Below are 11,176 nucleotides of genomic sequence, written 5' to 3'. Positions count from 1 at the left end.
CGCACGCAAGCACACACACACGCACACACAGCACATGCAAGCACCTACTGAGAACACACAACGTGGGATATTTAGTCCGGCACAGCCAAAACACACACAGACGCACACATACTTACAAATGCAAACGCATGCAAAGGGACAAATGCAAATACAGGCACTCACAAATACATACACTTAAAAAGTACACATCAGAACTCGCAACGCTTAAGCAAGCAAACTAAAGTATACAGACACGAAAATAAACACACGTACACAAACACACAATATTCCATGAATCAACTTAAATGAGAATATTTTCAAAATATTTGTCTTTTTCTTTATTTTTATTTTCTCTAGTCGATGCATTGTGTGTGTGTGTGTGTTTGTGTGTGTTTGTGTCTATTTCAATGAGTGGGGTGGGGGGGTTAAGGGGGGCTATGGCTCTTGTTTTGAATTACAAATCAATCACAGACTTCTCTTGTGGCTCCACTTCGGCCCAAGGTCACCTACATTACACAAGGTTAAAGTCTGTGAGTGTGTGTGTGTGTGTGTGTGTGTGTGTGTTTGAAAGTGTGTGAAAGTGTTAGCGTTAATGTGTGTGCGTGTGTTCATGTGTGTGTGTGTACATGAATGCATGTGGGTTTGGGCATCTACTGTATGTGTGTGTGTGTGTGTGTGTGTTTGTGTGTAGAGACAGTACTTGTAATTACCATAGACCTCATAAGAGGTTCTGTTTCCTGTTATTTGGCCCTCAGGGTCAGAAGGAATTCTCTGGGGCCTCCATTTTGTATTTTTTCTAGTACAGTGTACGTTCAAACTGACATGTCAACAAAGCTCTTTCTCTTCTGATTCTGATTCGGCTGGCCGTAGTAGTACCTAAAAATGATCTGTGAGTACCCCTGGCAAAATACACTACCATTTTGCCTCCCCACTGGCCAAAGTGGCTGGTAATATAATTAGAACAAGATGCACCAATCTTCTAGCCTAGCCGTACAGTCACCTCACAGCCAGAAACAGAGTCTGAAGAGGTAGTATCAAGACGGATGCAACTCCTCACACATCTCTCTATGGCTTTTCCTAATTTAATCTTCTTGAGTAAAAAACGAATCAAACACAGTAGCCTTTTTAGTAAGATGCTTAGCAAGTGAAATCGTGCGGTTCGCCCCTCTTTGATGCTGTTCTATTCCCCCCATGTGGAGGGATGTAGCCCAACGCTATACCGATAGCTTCTAATCATTTATAATGTACTTTATGCATGAGGATATTGTCCACTATTTACATATGCACGGGGAAGACGAAGGGGAGGGGGGGAAACGAGGTCCATAATTGTTCCCTTTTTTACCATTTAATCCCAGCACTGGAAGATATAGGAGAGATCACATTATCATTTACATTTCTCAATCCCAGCCGCCTTCTGGAGACAGCGGCAGCATCTCCCGCCTTTACATAATATCAGCTGGTATTAAAGTTACACACACACTGAGCTCCACTGTCTCACCCGTGGGGATTTACATTTTCCTAATGATGTGCTTTTCGGTTTTTATTTTCACTCTTTCTCTTTCTGTCTCTCTTTCTCTCTCTCTCTCTCTCTCTCTCTCTGTCTCTCTCTCTTTCTTCCACTGCTAAACCCCACCCTCCTCCTCCACCTCCTCCACCTCCTCCTCCTCCTCCTCCTCCTTCTCCTCCTCCTCCCTCCCTGTCCTTCCCTTCACCTCCAGCCTACGGCCCGTACTGATTTAAAACACATACAAATGCAGGGCCGGATTTTTACTGCGGAATAAAACAAAGCAGCACGCCGGCCTGGGACACCTTTCGGTCGCCCGCGCCCCCATCTGTTGCACATCTGGAAGTGGTGCACCGCACCAATAATTGGAAGTCAATTTGTTTGAAGTTATGTATTTGGCATCTGGCACAATTCATAAAAACTCTGGAAATCGCATACATTTTATAGCCTTTCCAAAAAAAAGGCCAGTTTTTTTTTTTCCCTCCTCCCTGCCTATTTCTTTTTCTCTCATGTCTTTTTTTTTTTTTGTTGTGTTCATCGTTAAAACTCAGGGGGCCCCAGAGCCGGAGCCTGACGTCACACGGGGCGTTTGGGGAGCACTGCACGCGGGGCGCGGTCCCACTTAAAGTAGGTCGATGGCCCCGAAGAGTCACGGGAAGTAAAAAGCCAAAACAAGAAACTTCTCCAGAGGGATGCGGTGTTGTGTTTTTTTTTTTTTTTCTTCCGTTTGCCACGTTTCCGTGAGAACCGTCGAAGTGATGGAGAGGCGTGCGCCACGCTGTTGTTTGTCTCGCGGCACTGAGTCACGGCTGCGATTGGATTTGACACTTGATGTTTGAGGGGCCCCGCGACTGGCTGTCATATTGTTATTCCCACTCAAACATCATCTAATTTGTGCAATTCTTGTCACAGTCCAGAGACTGATGAAGGCTGTTAGATGTTTTTTTTTTTTTTTCATGTAATCGCCTGACTTGGGTTGTGGGATGGTGTGGCAACAATGTGCAATGATATGATGCACTCTGCGTATGTGTGTGTGTGTGTGTGTGTGTGTGTGTGTGTGTGTGTGTGTATTTGCATGTGCATGCGTTTGTGTGATTGTGTGTGTGACTCTGTTTGTGTGTGAGTGTGCGCATGCACGTGTCTGTCTACGTGCATGGGTTAATGCACACACTGTGCCATTGGGTGCACGTGCATGTTTATGTGTGCGTGCGTGTGGTTGAACGCACTGTGAATCGACATAGGTGTGTGCGCGTTGCATTTTCTGAAAGTCTGGCGTTACCGTTGTTTGTGTGTTGTGAGCTTCTGCGTGGAAATGCGTTTCCGTTGTACACGCCCTTCCCCCACCGGTGGGGAGGTGATTAAGAGTTGCCAACAGGCACGCGCGACAGGTGAGTGCATCGTAGCACCGTGGCAGCTGTGGCATCTGTTGAGGTGACGGCTCACCCCACTTCCCCCCCCCCCCCCCCCCCCCCCCCGGTGTGAGTGTCAGTAGTGTTGCCGGCTGGCAGTAAGAGGGGGTGAAAATACAGTTTTAGTGACATAAATGACTTCTCTGTGTGAGGTTCACAACAACACTCGCTTTCCCCGCTTTCTTCGGTTTCAGTCAGTCTGGGAGAGGTGGAACGACCAACGCAGTCACCTATTCTATGGGGTTTTCATGACGTTGGCCTATATATATGGAGATTATTGTTATAATTCCCATGCTGCTCGAGTTAAGGTTGAGGTGAAAGAAAAAATAATTTGGATTCATGGTTTGTGTTTGCGATTTTCTTTTAATGAACTCACTAATTCAATTTTTCCCCAATTGCCGGGGCGGAGAATTTCGCTCACTGCGGCCCATTGCCGCCACCTATTGACGGACATAGGTCGTAGCACTCATTGTATTGGAGTTTGACTTACACATTGAAGTGAAGTGCTTTTCTTCACACAGCAGACCACGTCTTATTATTTTATTATTTGGCATGAATGTTTTGCAGATTTCCCGAGCAAGAAACCATTCCAATAATCCCATTAAGGTCAAATAAGTTGGAAACAGTGATGTGAAAGTTGTGAATTATGACTGAGTTTAACATTTAATATTTAGTCGTTTGGTCATCGCTTTTCATCCAAAGAGATCTAGAGTCAACACAGATATGTCATGAACCAGCTGGGAGGGGTAATGTCATCTAAGGCAGCTCAAGCATACTGCGGACATCAGCGTTTCAAGTCCGAACCTTTTGGCAGGGAGGGAAACCACCCCCACCACAAGACCTCTCCCACCTCAATGTTTCCGCCGACTTGATTCTTGACCTCATTTCCCTCTTGATCGTGTCCAGGACCCATGGCTCCCAGTCCCCAGCGGTGACGATATCGCCCCAAACCCAACTCTCTGGTTTCCCAATCCACCCCCCGCTCCCACCAGCGCTGTACAACGTCCTTATGTTTTCCGATGACCACGACTCAGATGATGAACTGCGATGATCCCAATAAAAGTTCTGCGCTATAGGCCTGCATGGTGGTCCGCACGTTCGCTACTTTTGCACGAAAGTGCATCAACGGTTGTAATCGACTTTGGGGAATTAAGTGTGTCAGCGTGTGTGTGTGTGTGTGTGTGTGTGTGTGTGTGTCTATCTGTCTGTGTGTGTGTGTGTGTGTGTGTTTGTGTGTGTGTGCATGTGCGCGCGTGTGGTTGTGTGTGTGAGAGAATATCAATAATGTGTCACGGTGAAGTGATCCAATGTGTGCATTCATATTCAGTGTGTGGTTTTGTTTTTCGGCACTCAGGACTCCACCTCCTGTGTATATTTTCAAAACATCTCAAGACTCGCAACAAGAACACAAGAACATGAGAAGATGGACAAAAACATGGGAAATCAACATGTTAATGAAAGCCGTTTGAAGAATTAATTCCACGCTCACACGCATCTCCAATTCTTTGGTCTAGACTCTTCTGCCCACCCCCAGTCAGAATAATGAAAATCTATATTTACCTTCCATAATTGCTTTGGCCAATTACCCGTAAACATCACACACCACTTTGTAGTTGGAGGGTATAGTGTCCACACTCCATAATGATTGGAGGAGAGTTCAATCGTTTCTTTCGCAGCTATAAAGACGAAATGCGGACGAGAGTCCTTCGATTTCATTACCGAGATACAAGACACGCGCTAATAAGATTGTAAAACATTAATTCCTTCAAAGCTTTGATGAGGCATGTGTGGCTGTCCATCAGGAGGTATGATCGTGTTATTTTCTAATTTTTAGGCCAAAAGTCTGTTGTAGGCCTATCACTTATGCATGACTACACCAAGTTTAAAAGTACCTGGTTGGTTTGGTCAGTATTATTTAATTAGAAAGGATTCGTTGTTTTTACCAAAACAAAGCTTGGAGTTTTTTACAAATCTGTTTCAAGCTGCATGGATTTAGGGGCCTTCATTTGAACTTTTATCTATTTCAGCATGCAGTAAATTGAGATAAGGACCAGAGGGGTCAGGCATCTTGCTAAAGTATGCCAACAGGTAATGCTGGAGCATTGGGGACTCAATTTTTGCCAGGAAGTCAAACTACTTGAATGAGCTTTTGTTGCCACAAACCTTATTACCATTAATACCAGCCACCAGCAGACTAAAATGGAGTCAGGCTTATAACAAGGTTTCCTACTCTGTGACGTCTCTGTGCCTCAAGCTCAAATCAGACGTCTGCGTCGCATTTATGTAAAGATCATCGTCACTATGCAGAGTAGTGTACACAACGCTTTGGCCAATCGCAGAGTAACTAACCCACAGTGCAATGAATACATTAATACCTTAGTTAACGTAAACACCATTACCGTAGAAAAACCATGATCACCATTAGTAGGTGATAGCTAGACTGTTGATTAACTTTTAAAGGAAAACTTTTGGCATTTTGTAACCTGGATCCTTTTACACCTGGGTCTAACGGACTAAATCAGACAACAATTGGTGAAAGTGGTCCAGTATTGAACGAGAAGGCTTTGGCCGTAATCTGCGAAAAACGGGCTGTGATGTAATCTTTGGTGGCGTTTGGTCTGTTTGTTATTGTGTCCTGCCAAGTCTTGCTGAAGGAGGATTTTTGCTCTAACATCTTGTAGTTGCAGGAAATGTTCCTATCATCATTACAATCTCAACACTTCTTGAGAGTCATTCAATTCTTCTTCAAACTCTTCTTTACCGTCAATACTGGGCAGATTTCATAAATAGTTGTCTATTCGGCCAAAAATTATCTGAAAATAGGGTTGAGGTTAAAGTTTCAATTTAATTAATGTTTAGTTAAAGTTAGTTTATTGCTGCTGACCTATTGAATTTAGATTATCACTCATGATCTGTCGTTTTGTGTTTGTGTGCATTCTGAGTCTGTGTGTGTGTGTGTGTGTGTGTCTGTGTGTGTGTGTGTGCATGTTTGTTTCTGTGATTATTGTGTAGGTGTACACCTTAATATGTTGACATATTTGGTAGTCACAAATCCAAAACTTGTTTATCAAAAAATGGGGTTTATTACATTTTGTGATCCCAAGGCAATGAGTATAAAACATAGATGTTACATCCAAATTAATTATTTGGGATTAAACTTTAATAATCCTTCGTGAACATTAAAGTTCAAAAGCACTTAATTAAATCAAATATAACAACAGCAACAACAATAATAATAACAAAAATAATAATATTATATATATTTAGGAATACATGGATTAAAACATAAATACACTTAAAAAAGGACATTTAAAGGACAGACAAGACAATGGACAAGACGCTGAAGTGAGTAAATACACAGTAGATATACTTTTAGACAATTCTGCCAATGTTCCGATAAGGCACAAACATCTCAACTGCTGTGGCTTCAAATCCTTTTTTCTTCATTAAAACCAATGGCAGCTTTCAGTTATAAAAAATACTAAAAAAAGGACACTTTTGGTGGTATAGGCACGTATAACTATGTACAAACTGTATCAAGGCGTTCAAATCGTAACAGGCTAGAAAAAGAGCCATCCATCCTTTTCAACAATTTACTTCTTAAAAAAAAAAAGCCTCCCTTTGTTTTTTTAGGTTTGTTTTTGATGAGTTGATCACTGTGTGTGTGTGACTTTTTGTGTGTGATTATGTGTGTTGTGTGCATGTGCGTGTGTGTGTGTGTGTGTGTGCGTGTGTTTGTGTGTGTGTAGGCTCTATCCGAGAGAGGAAGAGAGAGAGTGAGGGCGAGTGAAGTAGCGAGAGAGAGAGAGAGAGAGATCTTCCTCTGATCCAATGGGGGCGAAGGATATGCCAAAGTCTTCTTTTTGTCTCTTCCCAAACCCTTCCAAGGTTTGAGCCAGTGCTTCTGTGATGGCCTTTGGGGTGGGGATGGTTGAGGCGAGGTGGGGGGGGGGGGGGGGGCGTTGGCGTTGGATTGGGGGTAATGCAGGCATCGGCACCGTTCGAAAGCGTCAAAAACGTCGTAGCCGGAGCCAAACTGCGTCCCATAATGCACTGGGGGGTAGGAATCGTACGGGGTTCGGGGTTGGTCAAAGGTCATGAAAAGGGGAGGTGGGGGTGTGGCCCCTTATAGGTCCTCGTCGTCCTCGGCCGAGCTGAAGCTGCTCCGCCGGCTGCCGTCGTTGGAGCCGTCGTGGGCGGGGCCATTGTGGGCGTGGCCGGAGGGGGCGTGGCCGGCGGCGGGCGAGCGGGAGGACAGCAGGGGGTCGGCGCCGAACGGCGACAGCGCGTCGTCCATCAGGATCTCGTCCAGCCGCTGGTGCTCCTCCTCTTTGAGCGTGGTGCCGAAGAAGTCGGTGAAGTGCGACAGCGGGTCGGAGAAGGAGGTGACGGCCCCGTCGCCGTTGACGACCGCCGAGGAGTGGGAGGAGGAGGTGGAGGGGGAGGAGGAGGAGGAGGAGAGGGGCATGGCGCCCAGGCCGGCGAGGCCGTGCTGGAGGTAGTCGGCGTTCATGTCGTCCTGGTAGAGGGGAGGAGGTTGTTGCTGCTGTTGTTGTTGTTGTTGTTGTTGTTGCTGTTGCTGCTGTTGTTGCTTGAGGAGGAGGGAGGAGAGCTCTACCGTGGCCATGCCGGCAGACATGTTGCCCAGGCCGTTGGCTCGTGCCTGGAGCTCCAGCTCCTGGAAGAAGAAGAAGACGAAGATGAAGAAGAAGAGTTCATGGTGAGTCACTATAGTTGACAAAGCTATTAATGTGATTATGTAAGATCCGCCATTGATCAACCCTGGAAAAAACCCTCTCCCACACAGAGGGGTGGGGATGTGTCTGAGTGGTTCTGAGACAGTTTCACATTGAGTTTAGGATTCAGTTGGTACTTTTTCATTACCGCTTGTTTCGTTTTCGAAACATGGATGTCAATGAGTCATGCTTTTGCACAATGATAATGCATAACTGGAAGCATTGGGGATTGAACCGAGTGCCTTTTGGCTGGGAGTCACTTCATTATCCTGCCCCCGTATTATGAAGGAGGGGGGGGGGCTATGGTCACCCCTCTCTCTCTCTCTCTCTCTCTCTCCCTCTCTCTCTCTGTTCTCTCTGTCCCTCACTCTCTCTCTCTATACCTTTTTGACTTCATCAATCAAACGGCAGCCATTTTGGCTCTTTGTACTGGTCTTTAACATACTCTCTATCTTCTATCTCCATTGACCAAAGGGCAGTCATTTTGGCTGCACACGCCTGGGTTTACTTGCTCTCTACCCCCTATCTCTCTAAACCAAACCCAGGGCAGCCATTTTGGCTCTGGACGCGGGTCTCTACCTGCTCTCTACCGCCTATCTCTCTAAACCAAACCCGGGGCAGCCATTTTGGCTCTTTACCTGGATCCTGAGCAGCAGCCTGCGGTTCGCCTGCTCCAGCTTCTTCTGCCGGCCGTCCAGATCCCTGGTGTGGTGCTGCTCCTTCTGCAGCCACTTGATGTACTCCACGGAGGCCTTCAGGATGGTGCCTTTGTTCCAGCGCATGTCCCTGACACAAGAGAAGAAGAAACCACCATTTATTTTTCTACTCAGGTTCAGATTCTTTTTCAAACCGAACCCTCAAACAAGGTTTTTTTTCGTCACAATGTCCTCCACGGGAATTAAACGACACGATAGGCGATTAGAAGAAAAAAGTACGTAATAAACGTCCGAACTCAAAGAAAGACTCCCCCCCCCACCCCCCTAACATCGCTCCCCTTTCTCTATGATTTGAATTAGAAATGGTGATTTACACAGGACATGTTCATCCGCGTTCACCCTCAGATAGGACGCAGCGGGCAGTGAATGGGGATTTTTTAATAGAATAGTTAAGTGCGCACGAGGAAAAAAGTCCATTCTCGTTGCCACTTGTTCGGGTAAAAATTAATCCTCCAGGAAAATGAAAGAAAAAAAAAACTGAGCAGAGGTAAGAGGTAGGTGGGGGAAAAGAGAGAGAGGGTGGGGGCGGGGGGGGTGAAAACAGCGAATGGACTTAAGGTGACAGAGAGCAAGTCATTCTTCTTTCTCAGGTATTAAAAAACGCTGTTTGGGAGTCGGGAGACCATGGAAAAAGAAAAAAAGAAATCGTCCTTTTCCACGAGAGCGGGACACTGGGTCGGGTCCGTGCGAACAATCGCTCTTTTTATATTCCGCGTTAATGACACGAAGGGAGCGCTATAACCTTTCATTTAAATCCGAGGCAAAGTTCAATTGAGAAGATGGCTGCCCGATTTCATTACCCGGGCGGGATTACATTGTGGCAGCAAACTCGAAGTGATTCAAACAGCGTGGCCGTTGGCCTCTTTGTATTTTGAACCCTCTCCCCCCCGCCCTTCCCTCATCATTCCTTCTTTGAGAGCTGGAATTGACAGCACGGGGACTGTAGTGCGACAGAGGTTGTGGCGTTCTTGGGCGGCCGTGCGTGGACCACAATGGGGGGACTTAAGTGTGTCCTTTAAGCGCTGGGCCAGCAGGTCATTTTTAATTCACCGCACAACACTTTGGAAGTGCTTTTACTTATTTAATTCTTTTTTTTATAACGGATTGAGTTTCCTATATACGCACGGCACCAGACAGACAGCAGACATATTGGGAGCTCCGTTGTCGCGGTGATGGGCTTGAAGTCGTCTCCTGCTCAGGACAATGCGTTTCTTTATGGAATCTAGGAATGAATGTGCCGAGAATGTGGGACTCACGGGTCGTTTGACTTGGGTATGAGGGTGCCCAGCTCCTTGATCCTGTAGTTGATGTTGTAGCGTCGTCTGCGTTCAACTGGAGAGGGTAGAACGAGACAGAGAGAGACAGAGAGAGAGAGAGAGAGAGAGGGAGAGAGAGAGAACAGAGAGAGAACAGAAAGAGAGAGTGTGTTGGGGAGGGAGCGGGGTCAGTTGATTAGCTATAGGGTATCCATAACTAACTACTGCATCGTAAACGGGGACTTAAAAGGCCGCGGCGAGGGGGGACACTCACTTAAGTTATGGTTGTCTTTCTTCTGCCGCTCCTTGGCCGTCACCCTGGGACCGCCCTCTGTGGACGGAGAGATCCAGAAAGAGGAACGGATTGATTAGTCGTGCACGGTCAGAATATTAAAGGGTTATCAGCAGAAACAAAAAAAACCCACAGACACAGTAGTCAGACACACAAAGACGCACACACACACACACATACAGGCGCACAGGCAGACAGGCAGACAGACAATTGGTTATTTTGGGGACAACTCTGACTGGGGTCAACCAAAGTGTGCAGTTTCTCTGTATTAGTCACACACACACACACATGTAGACACACATGCACACACACACACACACACAGACACACACACACACACACACTGAAAGGACCCAGTTTATCCACTCCGGTTTATCAGTGGTGCATTGTGAAACAGTGTGTGTGTGTGTGTGTGTGTGTGTGTGTGTGTGTGTGTGTCTGTGTCTGTGTCTGTGTCTGTGTCTGTGTCTGTGTCTGTGTCTGTGAGTGTGTGGGTGTGTTTTAAAAGTATTTAGCCCCATAATTAAGAGAGCTACAAAACTATCCTAATCTTTCCAGAGCAGTGAACCAAGAAAAAAAATAAAACGAAAATGCCCATGCATCCATATTTGCATTCACATTCTTCCAAAATTACAAAATTAGGGCCCTGAGATTGGATTCCCCAATTTGTCACAGTTGATTCAATCAAGACATTTTCAAACTTTATGTAACAGACCATTGTCTGCCCTGCACACTCAAAATGAAACATGGTCATTTACTTATTTTCTAATTGAGTATGAAGCGTTCAGTAGGCATCCTTTCTATTTCCTAAACGAATTAGGAACTTCTTTCTGCTTGATGCGTGACAATAATAAGTAACCCAAGTCTCAAAGATCCCCTTTATGTTTGGGCCGCTGCGACGCAAAACTACACGTTTTAGAGCCATGGAAGCCCGCGACTCGGCAGGATTTGCGTAGTTCGCTAATACTTGACAACAGTGGCCGGACTGTTGTCCACACAAATAAACACACAGAGACCCTTTTCTTTTCTTTACTGTGACTAGTAAATTCAATTTAAACGCTTAACGCGTTTTGACGTGTTAACGCGACACCCCAAAGTGTATTTGACGTTAGCCGGAGATAGAAAAGTATAACGAGGGCACCATATACCAATTTAGTGCCAACATACTGTGTATTCGAGCTAGGTTCAGAAGGCCATTTCATCTCCACAGCCTCCAAACACGCAGCAGCAACATTAGTTTTTAGTTCTGTCGTGTAGGACATTTTAGATATTGTACTTAGACGA

The 11,176-nt window shown here is 45.7% G+C and overlaps 1 protein-coding gene across 1 annotated transcript in view; it reads right to left on the bottom strand.

Moving 5' to 3' along the window:
* Window positions 1-6,846: 6,846 nt before the first annotated feature.
* The window catches only part of tfec (transcription factor EC), a 13,205-nt gene continuing 8,875 nt past the window's right edge, over window positions 6,847-11,176 (bottom strand). The window contains exons 5-8 of the mRNA XM_079756253.1: window positions 9,875-9,931; window positions 9,601-9,676; window positions 8,267-8,414; window positions 6,847-7,570 (exon numbers count right to left, since the gene is read on the bottom strand). Of these exons, the coding sequence (XP_079612379.1) occupies window positions 7,019-7,570; window positions 8,267-8,414; window positions 9,601-9,676; window positions 9,875-9,931 (833 nt within the window). The 3' untranslated portion in view covers window positions 6,847-7,018. The remainder of the gene's footprint in view (window positions 7,571-8,266; window positions 8,415-9,600; window positions 9,677-9,874; window positions 9,932-11,176) is intronic.

Source organism: Pollachius pollachius (genome assembly GCF_949987615.1).
Source record: "Pollachius pollachius genome assembly, chromosome: 18".
Classification (NCBI taxonomy): domain Eukaryota; kingdom Metazoa; phylum Chordata; class Actinopteri; order Gadiformes; family Gadidae; genus Pollachius; species Pollachius pollachius.
Note: the sequence above shows the minus strand (reverse complement) of the source record. Positions and strands in the feature narration are given on the sequence as shown.